The sequence below is a fragment of the Cavenderia fasciculata genome (genome assembly GCF_000203815.1).
Source record: "Cavenderia fasciculata unplaced genomic scaffold Scf_Dfasci-G-p-12c09.r1-3, whole genome shotgun sequence".
NCBI classification, from domain to species: Eukaryota; Evosea; class Eumycetozoa; order Acytosteliales; family Cavenderiaceae; genus Cavenderia; species Cavenderia fasciculata.
The window spans coordinates 159,463-180,646 of NW_004457736.1; the positions used below are offsets into that span (position 1 = coordinate 159,463).

Genomic DNA, 21,184 nt, shown 5'->3' on the forward strand with positions numbered 1-21,184 from the left:
ATTACTATGTGCAATATCTATCAGTCGATCTGATATTATCTAAAATTTAGCAAAAAACCAAACAATTCCTATTTCTGTCCCATTGGACATTCTTTGCTTTTTCTGTGATATTCGATGAAAAAAATGATCGACTGTCTCATTTTACACAATCGGAATGGAACTTCAATTTCATTGGATGAATTCGGGTGCTGATGCAGTGCTGTAGTTCAAGCCATCGATTCTGGATACCGAAACAATAGATGATTGGTTACCGAGATTTTTTTACAGAATCGATTCTGCCCAGAAAAAAAAAACTACTGTATTTGTTATATTTAAAAATACAATAACAACTCTAAATTTTTTTGGTTCACCATGTGACTGTCAAATATAAATAGGAGGTCAAGAGAGATTATTAGTTTATCAAAATATATATAGTTGGAAATAATAATAATAATACAAAAACAGCCAAACTTAACTTTAATCACCATTTTTTTATTCCACTGTTCTTTTAGAACTTTCCTTGGATAAAGGTTGTAAACATATCCAATGCTGGTAATGGGGCGTCTTGGGGCACCATGTGACTGTCAAATATAAATAGGAGGTCAAGAGGGATTAATAGTTTATCAAAATATGTTGGAAAAAAATAGAAATTATTAATAGTTTATCAAAACATATATATATATATAGTTGGAGAAATACATACCCAGCATTTTGAATATTCATAAAAGTTAAACCACCATAAGTATTGAACCAACCGGCAATGGTTGGACCATTCCAAAAGATTTGTCTTTGTGACTTGTTAAATTGGGATTGACCCTTCCATTTCATATCACGGACCCATTGCTCAGATCCAATAAAGTTGCAAATCCAACCAAGGTTTCCATTGTATACAAGAACATCGATACCGGCTTCGAGAAGAGTTGGGATATGCTCGACTTCAGTGTCAAACCAATCACCAATGATATCTTGGTAGACGGTACCACTGCACATTGACCATTGGACATTGGATGGAATTCCAAGTGATTGACGAACAGATGGTTGGTCCAAATAAACTTGGGCAAGAGTAAAGTTGTAACAAAGTGGAAGGTCACTAGGACAAGTCTTGGTTACATCTATGTAGAAACGAAAGGTAAATATATTATTAGTATTATAGTTAATTTAAATTATAATCATTAATATTTTTAATCATACCATAAACATTGAATGGACCAGCAGCAGCTGAAATGGTATCAATGATTGAATTACAAATTTCAGATGATTGGTTATAGTTTCCAGAATCGATAGCTTGAACACATGCAGAGTAGAGACCATCAGTTTCCTTTAAAACTAACTCATCAATCAAACCATGCGAGTAGGCCATGAGACCAAGACTTCCATATTGAACCTTTGGATAAACCATGGCATTACCAGTGGCCAAACCCTTGAGATTAATCTTCTTGACTCCACTAACCTTATTTTGTTCAAAGATGTAGTATGAAAGAGCTGGTACATAATGTCCGGCATATGATTCTAAAAAAATGGAAGAAACAAAGGATTAATATAATTATTAAATATTATTATTATCTATCTATCTACATACCACCAAAAACAAAGAATGGAAGACCAGCATATTGTGGATACTTTTCAAAGAATTGAGTAAGCAAACTGTAAAGATTAGAAGCAACTTCAACTTCATTGGTAGAGTATCCACTTGGATCCTCAACATATGAAAAACCAGTTCCAACTGGACTGTCAACATATAAAATGTTTGAAACTAAATTCCAACTAGATAGAGTTTTGAAAAGTATAAATTAATATCCAGGTCTTATTTTTCAAAAAAATAATAATAATATTATTATTAATATTCTAATCATACCTGTATGGGTTTGAAGCAAGAGAAAGGTCTTCATTAATCTTGAATGGACCATTTTCGTAAAAGATAGCCATCTCAGATGAACAACCAGGTCCACCTAGGTTAGAAAAAAATTAGCTATAAATATTAAATGTATATGTATATGTTTTTGTTATTGTTATTACCTGTCAACCAAATTACAAATGGGGCAGTTGATGCATTAGTTTGAGCTTCAAAAAACCAGTAAAAGAGGTTAGCATTGGTGGTTTCATTAACATTGAAATAGCCAGAATAGGATGTAGTAGTGGCTGTATCTGTCTTTATGGTCATTGATGTTACTGAAACCTTTTTTTTTGTAGAAGAATAGAATAGATTATTTTTAGTAAAGAGAGTCCTAAAGTCATTCATACTACACTACTACGACTACGACTGTTGTTCACATACAATAAATAAAGCTGCAATAGCAGCATAGGTAAAGAACTTCATCATTGTTGTTTATCTTGTAAAATGAGAATCTAAATGAGTTTAATGAACTGTCGGTAAAGTCTTTTGAGGCTTTGCCTCCTCCTAAATTCAATTTAAAAATAAATAAAAAAAATTAATTTGATGAGGGCCGACTGAAACGAAGGGCGACCACCTCAAAAAAAAGTCGGCTGAATGGTCATAAGAACTTTCTCTAGTTCAGGAAGGTTTAAATCTATAGAACCATTACGTCATTGATTAATTGATTGATATATAATATCCTTTATATCATTGAATCTATACACATTATTTATTTAAGAACTTTTTTGAAAAAAAAAAAACATTACATTTTAATTATTATTCAGCTTCCATCATGGTTGTTTCTCTCGGTTTGGTTATTATTATTATTAATTAATTAATTAATTTTATCTTTTCTTTTTTACCATCTCTTTTTTTAGAAGATAGATTGTGTCGAATCAAATAATCGTGTACTTCTTTTGAGGTCTGTGGAAAATCATCGTCGATACGAATTTGTCTGGTGGATGGGAAACGAGTGGAATAGTAATCGTTGAATTGTTGGACAATGGTGTGATACTCTTCACGACGTCTTTGGAATTGGTCTTCGACTATGGTACTAAGAAGAGTGTCTTTAAAGTTTGATATCTTTTTTCTCCATTTCTCTTTGAGGCGTCCTTGTTCCTCGACCGACAAATTAGGGTTGGTCATTAAAACTAATGCTGGATCCATCATTTCTGTTTCAGCAGTAGTAGATGTACGACCACTTGCAGATTGTGGTGGTGTCGATGTTGCAAAGTTTGTACCACTTCTAGTTTTAGTACTACTTTTGCCATTAGGTGGTGGTGAATGTGGATCTGAAGAATTGTTTGGTGAAGAAGATTCCGATTCTGGTGTACCTGGTGGTGACGAAGAACAAGATGAAACTTCTGTTGGAATTATACCATTATTATTACGTACAAAATTATTATTATTATTATTATTATTTACATTATTATTATTATTATTAGTTATAGTACTAGTTTGTGTATTATTATTATTATTATTATTATTAATATTATAGTTATTATTATTATTAATATTATTAATATTATTAATATATGAATTTACATTATTTGTGTGATCAATTAATTCCGGCTCATCATCACTAGAACATACTGTATTAGGAGGTGATTGTTGGAAACCCCTTGGTTGGTAGTTTACTAGTGATGGTTTTAATGGGTTGGGTAGAATGGGTGGTGGAGGCAATGGTGTAGAATTGCTTACCCTAGGTCGAATCTCTCGATTAGGGTTGAAATTTGGTGTAATGTTATTATTATTTTGATTATTTTGATTATTTTGATTATTAGTAATTATATTATTATTATTCTTTGATTGGTGTAGTGACTGTTGAGGTGAAGGTTGTTGATGCACCAATTGTTGCATGGGTGGTGGTGGTGGTGGCGGAAGGGGTACCCCTATAGGTGAGGATTGTTGAAGTTGTTGCACCATTGTCCGAGTAAACTCGGAAAGCGTCCTAGAAACTATCTGCATTTCTTGTTGCAGTTGTTGGATTTGATATTGTTGTCGACTCATACTAGATTCGATGGATGAAATGGATGAAAAAAATTGTTTCATATTTTGTTGAATTGTATTTAATTGGTGTTGTTGGTGTTGTTGTTGGTTCAACATTTGTTGATGTTGATGAGTATGTTGAGATTGTTTATTATTATTATTACCATTATTGTTGCTGGGTGACATATGGTGATAGTGATCCATTGTAGTTTGATTCTTGTAATATCCATTTGTGGGAGGAGTGTTACTACCATTGGGTGTGGAACTACCATTTTGACCTCCTCCTCTAATAGTGGTAGTAGAAGATGATATTGATGACAATGATGAGGTAGGATAAAGGGATTTTTGGAATCCTGATTGATTATTATCAAGAACTGTAAATTCAAATTGATTTTGTCTCACACCATTACTATTACCAGGTGGGGATGGAAGAGGTTCATAAGAATATTTTCGTTGTGAAGTAGATGATGACGATGATGAAGATGAAGATGAAGATGAAGTAGATTGTGAAGATGGTTGAGATGATTGAGAAAGGCTGAATCCTTGTAGAGGTAGTTGTTGAAACTTTGGATTGATACCACAATGACATTTGATATTTTCGAGAGTGACATTGAGGAAATGCCAGTACCAATTTTTGCGATACACAATCTGCTTGGTTTCGACGGCATTGTTGTGTGTTATTTGGTTGGCAGTGTTGGCATACACATGAGCCTGTCCAATAATAGTAGAGACGTGTGACATGAACAGAGGAACACGATAAAGATGGCTCGATGTCTCCTTGGTCATATAGCCAAGACGAAAGTTACTAAATTGGCCAAGTGGAGGATGAAACACGGTGATTGGTTGATTAGACTGCTGCGTGCCATTCTTTCGGCGACGACTCGTTCTCAAAAACTCCCTTGTCTCGGTGCCTTGCGAGTCTACTTGCACCTGGTGGTATATTGGTTTATAATCCTTGTCCAACAAGACAAAAAACATAGTATTAAAGTATTGTTGTTGGTCTTCAAATAATATAGTCTTTTGTTTGATTCCAATTAGAATGGCCAATATTTTTCGATAGAAAATCAATACTCCTTGATCCGATTGTTTAACCATCTCACTACTGAACTGTCCTTTTAAATCTGAATCCAAATCATAATTTAAATATTCATCTTCATCAACTTTTATATCAAAATTTTCATCTACATCAAAATTATATAAAAAAAAATAACATTAGTTTAATGAATATAATAACTATAATATGTTTTCCAATTTCATACCATTTATAGTTTCAGGTTTTTTAGCATATGGATGGAATTGACTTGTGGTGTTTGTATTTTTTGGGTATTTTCCAGTTCCAGGAAGGTTGATTAAACTAGTAATACTACTCTCGCCACTGTTACTAATCCCACCACTACTCGTACTAATATTATTTTTTGTTGGTCCAAAAGATGTATTTTGACTGTTGGTAAATGACTTGTCAAATGAACTACTATTTTGTGATGATTGTGATGATCTTTGAAATGATTGACTTTGTAATGCCTGTGATGATGGTAAATCATCGATACTGGCATCGTTTGGTAGATCTGGTGACAATAATTTTGATTTTCCACCTTTTTGACCAAAATTCATCATATCGGGTGAAACTGGTGAATTATTACCATTACTATTACTATTAATACTCTTATTATTACCACTGATAGCCTGTTCGTCATCATCTATAATTTCAATTTCATGACCATTATGATGACTTTTTTGGGTATTTGACTTGTTAATTAAATTCATAATACTCTTTGTATAATTACAATTATTACTATTATTATTATTGTTATTATTATTATTATAAGGTGGAGATGGTTGACTATATTTTTTAAATGTTTTGGTATTATTATTATGAACATTTAAAGGGGTTGCAGGTAATAGTTCTTCTTCTTCTTCTTCATTAACACTATTTAAACTGCCGATTATTTCCATGCTATCTTCATTTCCATTATTGTTACTTTGATCAGTCACCTCTTCACCTCTGTCGTGAGATATCGACGATGATAATAGTGATGATGGTCCCTGTGAAGAGGGTTGAAGCAATTGGGTGGGGGTAGTCGAAATGGGTGGTGTCAATGACAATAAAGAGTTGTTTGTTGACGATGGAGTGTGTTTTGGAATGGTTGACAATGGTTTGGTCTCACTCTCTCCACTACTACTGCTGCTGTCTATTCCACTACTCCCACTACTACTACTGCTGCCGCTATTTCCAAAGCCGCTACTATTGTCGGCACTGCTGCCACTACTTGAAAATGGAGAATCCTTGTTGTTTTTCTTGGCTCGGGCGTGTACCATTTGTATTGGGTTGTGCCCTGACGACTCAATCTCCATCTCCATCCAACAATATATGTTTTGAAATAATGAATGATTGTTGAGCTCTTACTTGTACGCTGATTGTACAATGACTACACAGCAGCTAATGCTGTTGTTATATATTTATATATATTGCTGTGCCGGGAGGGAATCCTTTAATCAAAAAATGGATGGTTAGTCAACTGGTGAAATAGGGGGGGAGAGTGTAGGACAAGGAGGAGGTGAAAGGGGGAAACAAAATGGATGGATGGATTGTTATAACAAACAAACATTACTGTCTATTCTAAATGACTAATCAATATTGGACGTGTTCTTCTTTACACAAACAAGATACAACCAGCCAGACAGACAGCCAGCGGTAGATAGAGATTATGGTGGGCCACCAACCTGGTGATTGATAAACTATTGTTATTATCGTTGTTGTTGTTGTTGTTATACCACTGCCAGGAGAATAATGATCGATTTGGCGACTTTTTTCCACCCATCATTCCGTCCAATACCCACAGTTTGGAAAAAAAAAAATGTTGTTGATACACAGAAGCAGCAGATGCAAGAAAATTAAATAGTGTGGTTGCAATGATTGGGTGTTGTTCAGTGGGTGATGCTGATGGCGATAATCAAAAAAAAAAATACCTTTGATTTAAAAAGAGAGGGAAAAGGAGAATCCAAGTCAAATACTATCCAACCTTAAAGTACTACTGTCTTGTCTAGTCTGATGGGAACAATGTTTGAAATATCCTCTATTTCTGCTCTATTCTTGTTCTTTTTAATATTCTATGTATCTGTGATGTATATATGAATATATCTTGTTGGTTGATCAAAAAAAAGAACAAGAAGAAGAACAAGTAGAACAAATTAATTAAAAATGAAATGACAGGTTGCCACTTTTGGTTGCTCCTCCCTTCTCCTTCTGCCACATGTCCGACAAGTGCACTTGTCAAGAAACAAGAAGACAGAGAGAGCTGCAGCTGTAGTGGTATACAGACAGAGAGACAGAAAAAAGAAAGAGATTGGATTGGATTGGATGTATAGCATGCAATTTTTTCCACCACACTCAACCCTCTGCTGAAGAGTCGCTGAACGTGAGAGATGTAAAAAATGCAGAGGTGAAGCTCCTACCCTCCAAGTGGGTGCAAGTGGGTAGGAGCAGGTTTAGGGGTGTAAGGAAATATAGGAAAATAGTCTGTTTTGAGATATAACAACTAAAAAAGAACAGACAAGCCCTTATTACTAGAATTGGTAGTAGTAGTCTCTGCTCAGCATTCTCGCTGATGACAATTGTATCGTACATTTGTTATTACCCGAAAATCCAATCGATTGTTGTTGGAATCATTAATCCCAACTACACTTTCTTGTATGTTTTAGGGAAAATCTCGAAAAGGAAATATGTGTGAGTGTGTGGTACCCGAGCTACGCTGCAATCATCACACAGGGTTTTTGGGTGGTTTAGAGTTGTGATGTTGGATTGTATCATCATGTGTGAATATTATTCTAGGAGGCAAGGCAGGCTGTGCCACACACAGTGAGTGAGCTGCAAGGAATGACGATGACGATGATGGTGATGATAGTGGTGAATGTTGTTGGATAAAATTAAACAACCACATGATGAGAAATGGATGTATCTAAAGGTTCCAGGTCATTCGTTGTTTGGTGAAGAAAAGAAAGAAAAAGTTACCTTTTTTGATGTTGTTGCTATTTGATCTTTTTGCGTAGCTGTGTGAACTACGATTCTAATATGAAAACATTAATGTTTAAAGGGGGTTTGTGTTGATGACTTGGTTGTCTTTTAAACTAATACTATTAAGGATAGAGAAAGAGAAAGAGAGAGAACTGTCAGATTGAATGTATTAATTATAATAGTTTGTTGTTGCTGCTGTGGTTTGTTGTTGTTCTGCTCTTCTTTCCTCCTTTCTAGCACAACACTTGCTTGTTTTTCCCTCTTCCTCTCTTCATACAACCCTTCCTCTTCTGGTTGCGTATATTAATTATCAGCAGCAGCAAGTAGCAGAATCAGCAGAGAAAAGGCAACCACAGACAAGCAGCAGTTGCAACCCACCACAACAACACAATTGAGATCGGATAGGAACTTGGAATAAAAGAGTTTTGTCATCAAAACGACGGTTCGATGAGGGACGTGGGGGTAGTTTGAGCAAGAGTCTGCAAAACAGCGGATGCCAAAGGAGGGAAAAGCCTTGAATAGTCCCTGTAGAGTTAACTGTCTGAGAGATTAGCGACAAACGGGAATGAATGAAAAAAATCTGCAAAAACAGTTTGATGATCTATCCTTCATCACACACCCCAGCCAAGCCAATGTCATCAGCTGACTTCCTAGAAATCGCCAATGCTAAAGTATGGTCACGCGTGCAAAAGACGAGAGGATATTAACAACTTTAACCCTGCAAAGATAGTAGACTGACACGCATATTGATTGAACGGGCACAAACATATATGTGCGTGTGTTACCCCAAAGCCATAAACCGATCACTGACCCTTTAATTGAGAGATCCCTCCTTTACAAATGAAAGAAGATATCCATGTTATTGTTGTTGTTGTTGTTTGTGTGTCATGAATGAATCGAGATGCATCATCAATCAGCTTATTAATATGAGAGCCGATCAACGTACATGGAATATCAACAATAAAAATCTCAATCTCACCTTTGTTGTATATAGATTTACATAAATAAATAAATAACTAACGATAATATTATCTGTAGATACATATGTGACAAAGAAGAAGAAGAAGAAGAAGAACAAAATAATAAATAAAATTAATTTGTCGAACATTTTTAAAAACATGTTTGCAACTTTCCTCAACTATTTATTTTTTAATATTAAAATTTAATATCAAGTATTATTCACTGTAGTTAAATTACGCACAATAATATTTGTTAGAAAGAATGGGAATCATCAGCTCAAGGTCATATTATCCTAGAGAGGATGACGAGGGTGTTGGACAAGTAGACCCAACAACGAGTAATGCAGGTGGAGGTGGAGGAGGACGAGGAGACGAGGAGATGGCATATCCCATGACTTCGTTGTCATCATCGTTACTACCTCAACTCTTTAATACTCCTGTTGTCTATAGCAAGATTGCAATAAGAAAGGATACCATTAAAGTGGTTAGAGTTGACAAGAATAACAACAATAGTAGTAGTAGTACATCGTCATCTAACACTGGTGTCAATGAAACAGACCAAGAACAAGATAAAGTTGTTATTATTACTAAATTACAACAACCAAATTATCACGTTGATAATGAAGAAGATAGTAGTAATAATGATATTATTACTTCAACAACTTCAACAACTGCAACAACAAATAACAATAACAACAACAACAACAACAATGAAAGTATAGATATAAATGAAAGGTTTCCTACTATTGAGAATTATGATGATGACAATAATAATAATAATACAGATATAACATTACAAGTAACAGACCCATCAACTACTTCAACAACATCAACAACTACAACTACTACAACTACTACAGCCAAGGTTATTAATACTACTGCTAGTAAATCAACATCACTAGAACCAATTGTAATCACAGAAGGAATATACAATATTAAATTTAAATTTGATTCTGAAGAGCCATGCGTAATTGATATTTACTTGTTGGCTCATGAAGCTGATGAATCAGAGTATGTATACGCGTCTATAGACTCCTTCATATAATTTGTTTCATTTATTAATTAATTTCACTTTCCATCCCTATTTAGTACTATTAATGAATGTAATACACATCTTGGGCCATTCCATTTCAGTAGAGGATTGGATCAATCATTTTCACTTTCCAACTCTGAATACATTGATGTTTCAAAATTCTCAACAAAGGATCTAACTACCTTTGCAATTGAAAAGGTTCAATATCCACTCATTATAACTTTAAAGACTGGTAAATATATGTCAAATAATATCCTTGGAATCATTATTAATTAATTATTATTTTAGTTTCATATTTAGAGGATCCATCATCATCATCATCATCAACATCAACAACATCAACACAAAAAATAATTAGATGTCAATATTCCTATTTAACATTACTTGCATGTGATGATTACACCTATGATGTTAAAGCATTAAAACAAAAAAATGTAATTATCCTTTTACTGATCAGTAATATATTTAATTATTAATTTACTAATATTTTTATATATTTATTTAGTTTATTGATAGTAAAACAAGTTATATTACACATGATATTTATGGATATCACAGTAATAGTAATGAAACACCAGGAAACGATGATGATAAATTATGTTTGACATGTATGAGTGAAGAGAGAGATACATTACTTATTCCATGTCGTCACTTTTATCTTTGTGCCAATTGTGCCAGAGAAATCAAAGGTCGTTGTCCACTTTGTAGATCAATTGTTGGTTCAATTTTAAAAGTTTCTAAAAAAGATTTAGAATTACACCAACTACAACATAATAATCAACAATTTCTTCAACAACAACAACAAGAAGATCGACATCAAGAGTTGTAAAAGTATAGTATAGTTTTTATTTTTGTATAAATAAATAAATTTACCCATTTTTTGTATATAGTATATTATATCTTTTATCTTTCTTTTCTTCCTTTTTGTTTTTTACAATTATAAAATCATTTTAATTTGTTTTGTTTTTTATTTCTATCTAATTTAACATTATTATTATTTTTTGTATATATACTTTTTTGTTTGGTTTTGCTTTGTTATGTTTTGTTTAATCAGTAAATTCAAATGGTTGAGGAGTCTTTGGTTCAGGTAAATCTGGTTTCGAGGCAGCGGCGGCGGTATTTCCAGATGATGCAGTGATTGGCTTGACGGTTGGTCTTTCCAAGGCAACCAATTGTTCTGGTTCCTCTGGTTTCTTGTCTTTGAGTAAAACAATACCAATGGAAGGATTCTTTTTGATTGGAGCGTAACGTGGGTCGTCATAGACAATGTATGGCAATTGTTTTGGTACGATTCTCATTGGATTTTGCTTGCGGTCAAATGCTGGTTCCTTTTCCTTTTCTTCCTTTTCCTTTTCTTCTTTTTCCTTTTCCTCCTTTTCTTTTTGTTCCTTTTGCTCCTTTTCCTTTTCTTTTTCCTTTTCAATCTCTTGGTCGATACTCATGGACGAACGGCTGTGCGACAATCCACCCTTACCCTTACGGCCTGTGATGGAGAGGACGGCAGTCTCGATCTTGGAGGGTGCGTTGGTGGTAGTTTGCTTGGTCTCTGGTGGGTATCCAAATAGAGATGGCTTGCAGTTGGACTTGACCGAGAAGACTGGCATCTCGAGGTTCTTGTTGACACCAATGATGGCGGTGGGGGTAACGGCCAAACCAAAGAAATGGGTCATTGGGAACCAGTACCAAAATTGGAGGAAACCGGCAATACCAATGATAGCATGCATGTTCTTGTGTCCCGATGGTGAGTGCAATGCAATGGTCGAGTTTCTACCACCAGCATCAATAATACCCTGTGCGAGAACGGCACCATACTTGGACATGGCGTCTTCACGCTTGTCGTTGATGACAGTGATAAACTGCTTGCGGTAAGTCTCGACTTCGGCAACTTGCTCCTTGGTACCTTGGATCAACACCATAGCAATGGCAATCCAGGCGCTTTGACGTACCAATCCGACAGTATCTTGAGTCAATGTCTTGAGGATATCCAAAGCTTCACGCGATCCAGTACCAGCACACGAGATACCCAATGCCAAAGCAGATCCGTATCTGACGTGTGGGTTGTAAGACTCGGACAATAAAAGGACAGCCTTTGGACACTTTTCTGGTTGCTTGGACAACACAAAACCTATACATGTAACAGATGCTCTTCTTACAGAATCATTACCATCACTAACTGCATAGTGAAGTAATTTACGAAGTGCATCATTGTTTCCAGTACCACAATATGCCATAGCAATTGTATACATACCACCATATCTTAATAATGGATCCTAAAAAATAAATAAAAAATAAAAAGAAAATTAATATCTTATCAAAAGTAATGATCATTGGGAGTTGCTTTTTACCTTGTCTGAAATTAATTGTTCAATTAAAGTGTCGGCACTTTCTTCCTTTCCATACATGGTAAATGAAAGACCAAGAGCTAATGATCTAATAATCTTTTCATGTTGGGTTTCATGAGCATAGGCAAGCATTTCATTGATTGCCTTTTTCGATCCAGTACCAGTCATGACCAAACCCATAGCAACACCAGCAGCTTCACCTGAAATTGCATCATCATTATATAAAATACCCTTTAAATCTTCATAGATTTCTATATAAACAGTAAAAATAAAAATATTAGTAAAACAAATAATAATAATATTTTTTTTTCCTTTTGTTCAACTTACCATCATTACCAGTGGCCATTTCGGAAAGACCAATACCCAATGAAGCACCATGTTGAAGGATGACATTATTGTAACGAAGTTTCTCTTGAAGGTAAGAGGTGACAGCTTCACCATGGCCAGCATGGATGAGACCAAGAGCGTACAAGGCTCCAGATTCTGAATATGGGTGGGCATTTGGTGTAGAGGCTGGAAGATAACTCTTTAAAATGGTCTTTGATTCCTTGATGTGTCCTCTGTTGATGATACCCAAAGAAGCGGTGGCACTAAACTTGGTCCAATGTGTTGATCTTGCTAACCATTCCAAATTCTCTCTTAAAAATGTATCTCTAGTTGTACCAGCATGCATAATAGCATTGGCAAATAATGTACCAGAATAAAAGATTGCCCCTTTTTGTAATTCTGATACAGACTAAATAAATATAAATAAATAAAGAGATTAGTAAACTATATAGAAAATTGTGATCATTATGTATGTTTGTTGTTGTTTGATTGATTTTTACCTTCATAATTTGTAAAACATTCATATCGGTATTACAATTTCTATAGAGGAATTCCAAATATAAATTGATAGAAGTGTCACCAGAGAGAATGGTACGGAGTCTCTCTAAACGTAAATCATGAGAATCTGGCTTGGCAGAACCCTCAACATCCATCTTGCTCTCGGATGATAATGGTGTTGGTAAGGTCTTACGGATATTTAATAAAAATTGTTGTGATCCATTTTGGAATAAATCAAATGCAATTTGGTAAGCTAATAATAATGAGTCCTACAAAGAAATAAATAAAAATGTATTAATAACTAAATATAAATTATGTATTTACATTTTAACTACATACTTCATCCTTTTGAGTTAAAGATAATAAAATTTTTGAGACTTGTTCAGCATCATCCAAGAAAATGAGGCATTGAGTGATACTGATGAAATCTGGTTGTTCAAGAGAGAGGTATAATTTAACAAGAATGGCCAAAACGGATTGACGGAATGTACGATTAGAGACAATGGTATTACAAATATTTAAACAATAGGTGAGCATGGAAGCAACGTTTCCAGAGTCGGCTATTGATCTTTCAATGATATCTAATCTCTTTGATTCTAATGCAATACCTAAAGCTTGTTTATATGATCCTTCCCTATAATAAATAAATAAATAAATAGAAAAATAAAAAAGAGTTAGAGAGAGGAATAATAATCTATTCATTTGATCCTTCTTTTTAGTTGTTTCCAAAACACATACTTGAAACATCTTTCAAACATTCCCATGACGATTGATTCTAAACGTGGATCTACTGGTATGGTATCCGATTGAGCTCTTAATTTAATATATTCATCAATGAATTTATCTGTAAAGTAATAATTTTTTTTTTTTTCAAAATCAAAGTATTAGTTAGCTAATTTACTGACTGTTGTTGGGATCCTATTTGTTGATTGATGATTTATCGTCGACATACATAATAAAGTTTCAACATATTCACTCTTTGAAAGTACGTTAAAGAGTCCACCTGAAGACAAAGCATATTGCATCGAGTTGTTAAAGTCACCAAGATGATAGTATACCTTTGACACTACCAATGATGCCAATTCATGTTGTGCAAATGATTTTTTGTCTGATAATTGTTTTCTATTTAAATAGTAGTAGTAGTTGTATGTGATGTGATGGTGAGTGTTAATATATGATCAATTTTCGTATCTATTCCTAATTTATTCTCTATAGATAGAGAATAGTGTAATTAAATGTAATGTAAATGGTGGACGTACATGGTGTTGATTGATGTAGCAACCTCTGGCCAGAACTCGTCGACAACATGATCGAGCTTTTGAAGAGCAAATGATTGAAGTTCAACTTGCTCTTCTTCAAGCAATGCAATAAAACTAGAAGCTGATGTTAATCCTCCCATTGTATATATATATTGTCGTCTATGTATCAAACTAACTAACTAACTAATTGAGATATATATAAAAGTTTATAAAAAAAAATGAATAAAATGATAATAATAATAATAATATAGTGTGTAATGTAATTTAGCTCTTTTGATGTTCACTCATCAACTTGGCAATCATAAAAAAAAAAAAAAAAGAACCACAAAGAAAAAAAAGAAAAAATTAAAAAAAAATTAAATTTCATTTTATTGTCTGTTTTCAAGATTCACTCAACAAGCAAGACAAAGACAAAGAAGAAGGTTTAATAATATCTTATCTTTACAACTTATTACTCATACAATCAACTAACAAAAAGAAAGATATCTGTATAATACGATTGATAGCAGGCAGGCAGGTGAAATCTCGAGATAGGAACGATTGGATTGGGAGGATACTTTGAAAGAACCCCTTCTATTCGTCTACTACAGGTTACCCACTACTACACTACTGCTCGCAGCCAGCCCTTAATCTATTTACATGTGGTATACCGATGAAGATGAAGAGACAGCAGAGATCATAGACAACATTGAAAAAGAGGAAACTAAAATCATCAAGCAGAAAGCTTTTCACCATAGCCATCATCAACAAGTGTTGAATCTTATGAATAACAATAATAATCAACAAGATTCAAACTCAGATATAAATATCAATAATAATAATAATACAACCTTTGTAAATAATAATAATAATAATAGCAACGACAACAAGATGGATAGAAATAATAAATCATTAAATGATAGTGATAATAATGTAATTAGAAGTTCGTCGGGGTCATCACCATCACCTTCACCGTCACCAATGGCTTCATCTAGTGACACCATGTTTGTCATTGAAGAGTTACCCGAGTCATCAAGTGGTGGAGCAACTACTACAGCTATCAACCTTCAACTACCCAAGTTTGTAGATACAGCTGCACCAACACTCCATCTCTCACCCATCCCTAAAAAGAAAATGATCAATGATGACGATGAAGAAGAAGTAGAAGTGGAACCAAACATACTACCATCATCATCAAATAGAGATACACCCAATCTAATTAGTGGTCTAAGAAGTATCAATGAAAGTAAAGATGATATTCCCGAACCAACTACACCAATCACACCACAAACCCCATCATCATTATCAACAAGTAAAGATAATAATAATAATAACAATATTAATATTGTTAATCTTAATAATAATAATAATGGTAATAATCAATTTACATTTATACATTCACCACCAGATTTATCAACAATGACACAACATCAACATAATATTTATGTTGGTAAATTGGTATTTTCACAATTCCTAAACAAACATACATGTTATGATGTCATCCCAATCAGTGGAAAGGTGGTTGTATTGGATACCAAACTCGTTGTAAAATCGGCATTCTATGCTTTGGAAGAGAATGGTATAAAGTCTGCACCTCTTTGGAGTCCAGATCTTCAAGACTTTACTGGAATGATTACTGTATCTGATTTTATTGATATCTTACTCTACTATTACAACAAACCAAAATCTGATAATATCTTTCAAGATATGGGTATTCATAGAATTGAAACTTTTTGGAGAGGTAATTAGAAAAAATCAATAATCAAAAAAGAAAAGAAACTTTATTTATTAACATCTTTTATTATATCTTTTTGTTTACAGAAATTAATGTAGAAAGACCAAAAACTTTAATTTATACTGAACCTGAAACCAACCTTTTTGAAGCTGCTTCCCTTTTGTTAAAATATAAAATCCATAGATTACCAGTTGTCGATAAAAAGGAAACAAATTCTATTCTTCACATTCTAACTCATTCTAGAATATTAGCATTTATGATGAAAAGTGTAAGGAAAAAGAAATCAAAAAAAGATTTATAATCAAATATTAAATATTAATCTTAATTATTTATTTAATTATTATTTAGTTACCAGATTTACCAAGTGGTTTATTATCATGTACTTTGGGGTCACTTGGAATTGGAACATTTGAAAATGTTTGTACTGTGAGCGTAGACACTCCACTTGTTCAAGTTTTAAAGTTATTGTCGGAAAAGAAAATATCTGCTGTACCAATATTAGATGAATCCGATAAAGTAGTTGATGTTTATTCTAAAGGTGATGTTACTGTAAGTTATTAATAATAATCAATTATTATCATTGATTTTGATTATTTATTTATTTATTTATTTATTTATTTATTTATTTATTTAGCTTATGGCAAAACAAGGAATTTTATCACCATCAGATTTGGATAAACCAGTTCATCAAGTATTAAGCACATTCTCCAGACTATGGCAAAGACCAGAACAAGTATATTCATGTACAAAGAACGATAAATTGGGTGATGTGATTGAAAAGTGTATAAAAAAGAGAGTACATCGTTTGATAGTGGTAGCAATCGACTCTTCCAAAAAGGTTGAAGGTATTCTTTCATTGTCTGATATCTTAAACTTTTTATTAAATCTAAATAAATATTAAAATATCGACATAACATACATATATAAACATCATCATGAGAATCCTTTTTTTTTTTGAGGGACAATAAACACTATTAATATAACGAATCTATATTTATTTTTAGAATCTATCTTATATATATTCCCAATTATTATTATTAGGTTGATTATTATTGTTGTTGTTTGATGAATTAAAATTGGGGAGGGGAGTTTCCTATAAGAAATCGGATTGTTTGTTGGACATGTTTTATATATAACTTTTTGAATTCATTGTCTGTTAAGAGTAATGAGATTAACAAAAAAGAAATACTAGTATGATATTGGGGAGGTTTTGGAAGAGGAAAAAAAAAAGGTTGTTTTTGGAAATATACAATCAATGATAATTATAAACTCGTCATTTGTTTGTTGTTGTTTTAAGATTAATTATTATTATTTTGTTGTTGTGTATAATATTATTATTATTATTATTATTTAAAGTGGATTTAATTCATCATCTATAAGAGAGAATTGATTTAAAGTCTTTTCATCTACAGTATTTACCAAAGGTGATATGCTAAGTGTTGAAATGGGTATTTTATATCCTGATCTATCAGAGTTTAGAGGGATATTAAGTAGGTTATTATGATTATGATTATTATTATTATTGTCTAGGTTAACTTGAGTAATTGTACCAGTAGATGTTGTATACTTGTTATTATTTAGATAGTTGTTTAGATCCTTGTTTGTATTATTATTAAACTCTGTGAAAAAGTCAGTGTTGCTATCCAAGCTTCCATTTCGTCTCATCTCTGAGAATGTACTCAGACTATTGTAGCTATTGTTACGGCTGATATTGTTGCTGGTGCTGCTACTCGATCCTTCATCACCATCCTCTTGTTTGACGGGAATCAATAGTGTCTTTTTAATGTGTAGTGTATCTTGTGTCCAAATCTTGTTGATTCTCTTAATGTCTGCCACAGACGATCCATATTTCAATGCCAAACCTTGTAAAGTATCTTGAGGTGTCAATACATGTGTAATACATTTCTCTTCGCCTCCTAATGTATTGTCGGTTGTCTTTGTCTTTAATTCTCTTTGTTGTTGTTGGACTGGTGAATACATGTTTTGAAATATTTATATATATATATTATAAACAATAATAATATTTGTTATGTTGTGTTTTGTTTTGTTTTGTTTGTCTCGAGCGAGAAGAGGAGGAAGAAGAAAGAAAGAATAGTTTAAAATAAATAGCACTATTAACTAATACTATTATTATTATTTGCGATGCGTGTTGTTATTGTTTGTTTCAGTGATATCAATCTATCTATCAATCTTTATCTATCTTTATCTATGTATAATGATTGGTGAGGTAGAGGTAGAGGTAGAGGTGTGATTCAACTATTATTATTATTAATTTCAAAATTTTATAATAACACAATGGTTACCCCCTTCTTCTTCTTTGTTGTTTGTTATAAATTAATGACCGATTTCTTTTGTGGTGGATTTTTAATACAATAATTATTATTAATATTCCTAGTTATTATTATTGTGGTGTTGATAATAGTTCCTATGAGAGACAACGGCTTAATCAAAACTGTTTGTCTGTTCTCTTCCTTGCTTGTCAGAATTTAATAGTTGGAGGAGGAAGTTGTTTCTACACAAACTAGTGGAGCCGAAACTACTTCGCTTCAAGTGACGTTCGGAAAGCAAGTCCTTTTTTTACATTAATTTTCTAAAAAGCATTCCTGGGGACGTTTTTTAAACACCTCTGTCCCTAATTTGGATGAGACGATCAACACTCCTCACCTTTATCTCTCTACAGTTGAGATTTTAAAACCTAATCACTTTCCTTTTTTTCTTTCTTTTGTAATAAATTGAATTTATTTTATTATTATTATGAATTGGTAGAATAATCTCTTCTGTTTGGAATTCTGACTTGATCCTTTGAAGTAACCTTTTTTCTTCTCTTTTCCATAAACTTGTCCAATTTTCCAGTTTCTTTGAGTTCTTTGTATTTCTCTTTGAGTGCAATATCCTTCATACCCTTCTGAGATTGGTAGTATGGTTTCTTGCCCTTCTTGACCAATTCTATTTCCTTTTCGGCCCATTGGTCCTTTAGTTCTCTCTGTTTGTCCTTGATGTGTTGCGAATGTAATTTTGATTGGGTGGATTGAATTTCCTTTTGTAATATTTCTGCTTCGTGTTCGTCGGTCGTCTTGTTTAATTTTTCTCTCATCTTTGTAATGTTTGTCTTCATGACATCGTCCAAGAACCCATAGTTTTGTCGATAGAACTTTTCACTAAACTCTCCTCCATTGTTTGAAAATCTTGGATCTCTTGCTTTTGGTTTATTATCTTTTACAACTACTCTATATCTTGATACTGGTCTCGTTGCAGTTACTTCTGCTGGACTAGAAATAATAAATAAACAAATAAATTACTATTAATTCCACTATTCAATTCTATTACTTACGCATCCTTATTAATATTATTTGATTTAAAAAATTCCTTTGGTTTTCCATAACCATTTTGATTTCTATCTTCTATCGTTTCTCCAAGTGTCTTTTGTGATTTACCCAGTGCTATTTCATCGGATTTCTTCTTGTCCATTGCCAATAAAGTTGAAAATGATACACTTCCCAATTCTCTTTTAATCATTTCTTCTTCGTCATCTTCTTCTTCTTGGTCACTATCATTATCATCATTTGAATCATCGCTATATTCTAGTTCTTCGGGAGAGTCATCTTCATCCTCTTCATCATCTTGTTGATTTTTAAAAGTTCTTGCGTATCTCTTCTTTTCTCTTTCTTGTTCTTGGTCACTATCATCGTCGTATTGAGGAATGTCATCTTGGTCATCACCAAAGTTTTGATAGGTCAATGCTCTTTTTCTCGTTCTTTCATCCAAGTATTGAGTATCATCCTCTTCTTCTTGTTGTCTATTATTGTTGAATCCTCCTCTTCCTCTACCTCTACCTCCACCTCTTCCTCTACCTCCTCCACCTCCTCTACCGCCGCCACCTCTTCCTCCTCCTCCTCTGCCTCTACCACCACCACCAAAAGATGATGATCTATTAAAACCATTGTTATTATTACTGTTTCCTCTCCACATGATGATTGATACTGTATATCTATATCTATATCTATATATCTGTAGATGTGTCAGTAATATATATTAGTGTAAATAAATAAATAAAAAAGAAAAAACGAATCGATTCTTTCGTGTGTTTCGTCAACTCGACGTTCGAGTGTGATATTAATATCAATTCATTTTCAAATTTGTTTACAAAGAAGATAGCAATAACATAAAATGGCTTCAGTATACACAACAAAGGTAAGAGGGGAAGACGATACAGAATAGAAGAATAGAAACAAGAACAATGACAATGTGTTGAAAAGATTAAAGTGATTAACATCTTCTTCATTCATTCAATTCATTTAGAGAGGTAAAACAAAGAAAGCAAAGCTTGGTATTAGAAAAGATAGTAAGAATAATCAAGCAAACAAGTTGGTACAACAAGTGAGACAGACAACTACTAAAAAGTCACAAGCAGATGTAATCAACCCACTCGATTTCTCTGACAAGTGGAACAACTTAAAGTTGACTGGCGAAGAAGAAAGAAGAGCATTGGCACTCGTCGCAAAGTGTCAATTCAAGCAATGTAAATCTGGTGGTAAAATAGACGGTACTCCTCTCATGTTGTGTGGAGCTTGTCAAAGTGTTTCATATTGTTCGCGAGATTGTCAAGTAGGTGATTGGAAATTACACAAAGAGAAATGTAAAGATTACGCTCTCAAGAAACAAAATGCAAATGATGATCTATTGAAAACTATAACTGAAAGTAAGGAAAAGTAAAAAGAAAAAGAAATAGAAATAGAAAAAGAAAAAGAAAAAGAAATAGAAATAATACTTTTGGAAATTAATATTAATTATTATTTTTTTTAAAGCAATTAAACAATTGGAAATTTTAAAGACTACTGAAACTACGTCATCTTCTACTATTCAAGGAAATCCTTGGATCGATGATAATGGGGAACCATCTGATGATGAAGAAGGGGAGGACGAACCACCAAAGAAATCAAACGATACTAAAATTGCCACCTCATCCTCAACGTCGAGTACTGCCACTACGACATCTTCTGGCGCCAATGGACAACAAAGTAAAAACGTTAATTGGTCATTGTTTAAAGATGAGGCATTTGTTGAAGAGCAACAAGTATCAGGAGACGAACAAGATGGAGAAAGCTCTGATGAATAATCCAACCGCTTTTCCTTTTAACATAATAAAACAAAACCACCGACTACTGTAATATTCTCAAACAAAACAACCTTTGCGCATTG

The 21,184-nt window shown here is 33.3% G+C and overlaps 9 protein-coding genes across 9 annotated transcripts; 4 read left to right on the forward strand and 5 right to left on the reverse strand.

Annotated features, from left to right (window-relative positions):
* Positions 1-168: 168 nt before the first annotated feature.
* DFA_05953 (peptidase S10 family protein) lies at positions 169-2,218 on the reverse strand (the record flags this gene model as incomplete). The annotated part of the gene is made up of 6 exons (XM_004361611.1): positions 169-220; positions 683-1,091; positions 1,171-1,488; positions 1,559-1,743; positions 1,835-1,928; positions 1,996-2,218. 6 exons carry the CDS (start codon positions 2,216-2,218, stop codon positions 169-171), a joined length of 1,281 nt encoding a protein of 426 aa, XP_004361668.1.
* Positions 2,219-2,305: 87 nt separating this feature from the next.
* DFA_05954 (uncharacterized protein) lies at positions 2,306-6,157 on the reverse strand (the record flags this gene model as incomplete). Its single annotated transcript, XM_004361612.1, has 4 exons — positions 2,306-2,325; positions 2,716-3,489; positions 3,865-5,022; positions 5,101-6,157. 4 exons carry the CDS (start codon positions 6,155-6,157, stop codon positions 2,306-2,308), a joined length of 3,009 nt encoding a protein of 1,002 aa, XP_004361669.1.
* An 888-nt stretch (positions 6,158-7,045) lies between these two features.
* On the forward strand, positions 7,046-8,248 carry DFA_05955 (uncharacterized protein; the record flags this gene model as incomplete). Its single annotated transcript, XM_004361613.1, has 3 exons — positions 7,046-7,201; positions 7,981-8,019; positions 8,168-8,248. 3 exons carry the CDS (start codon positions 7,046-7,048, stop codon positions 8,246-8,248), a joined length of 276 nt encoding a protein of 91 aa, XP_004361670.1.
* Positions 8,249-9,074: 826 nt separating this feature from the next.
* DFA_05956 (uncharacterized protein) lies at positions 9,075-10,674 on the forward strand (the record flags this gene model as incomplete). Its single annotated transcript, XM_004361614.1, has 4 exons — positions 9,075-9,823; positions 9,902-10,077; positions 10,134-10,279; positions 10,351-10,674. 4 exons carry the CDS (start codon positions 9,075-9,077, stop codon positions 10,672-10,674), a joined length of 1,395 nt encoding a protein of 464 aa, XP_004361671.1.
* A 217-nt stretch (positions 10,675-10,891) lies between these two features.
* psmD1 (26S proteasome regulatory subunit S1) lies at positions 10,892-14,411 on the reverse strand (the record flags this gene model as incomplete). The annotated part of the gene is made up of 8 exons (XM_004361615.1): positions 10,892-12,115; positions 12,191-12,438; positions 12,515-12,923; positions 13,015-13,281; positions 13,352-13,646; positions 13,751-13,856; positions 13,965-14,134; positions 14,272-14,411. The coding sequence occupies 8 exons, from the start codon at positions 14,409-14,411 to the stop codon at positions 10,892-10,894; spliced, it is 2,859 nt and encodes a 952-aa protein (XP_004361672.1).
* A 499-nt stretch (positions 14,412-14,910) lies between these two features.
* prkag (cystathionine-beta-synthase domain-containing protein) lies at positions 14,911-16,886 on the forward strand (the record flags this gene model as incomplete). The annotated part of the gene is made up of 4 exons (XM_004361616.1): positions 14,911-15,991; positions 16,072-16,253; positions 16,334-16,534; positions 16,620-16,886. 4 exons carry the CDS (start codon positions 14,911-14,913, stop codon positions 16,884-16,886), a joined length of 1,731 nt encoding a protein of 576 aa, XP_004361673.1.
* A 449-nt stretch (positions 16,887-17,335) lies between these two features.
* Positions 17,336-17,965, reverse strand: DFA_05959 (peptidoglycan-binding LysM domain-containing protein; the record flags this gene model as incomplete). Its single annotated transcript, XM_004361617.1, has 1 exon — positions 17,336-17,965. The coding sequence occupies one exon, from the start codon at positions 17,963-17,965 to the stop codon at positions 17,336-17,338; it is 630 nt and encodes a 209-aa protein (XP_004361674.1).
* Positions 17,966-18,737: 772 nt separating this feature from the next.
* Positions 18,738-19,954, reverse strand: DFA_05960 (uncharacterized protein; the record flags this gene model as incomplete). The annotated part of the gene is made up of 2 exons (XM_004361618.1): positions 18,738-19,254; positions 19,317-19,954. 2 exons carry the CDS (start codon positions 19,952-19,954, stop codon positions 18,738-18,740), a joined length of 1,155 nt encoding a protein of 384 aa, XP_004361675.1.
* A 198-nt stretch (positions 19,955-20,152) lies between these two features.
* Positions 20,153-21,101, forward strand: DFA_05961 (uncharacterized protein; the record flags this gene model as incomplete). The annotated part of the gene is made up of 3 exons (XM_004361619.1): positions 20,153-20,176; positions 20,285-20,684; positions 20,791-21,101. The coding sequence occupies 3 exons, from the start codon at positions 20,153-20,155 to the stop codon at positions 21,099-21,101; spliced, it is 735 nt and encodes a 244-aa protein (XP_004361676.1).
* Positions 21,102-21,184: the final 83 nt, after the last annotated feature.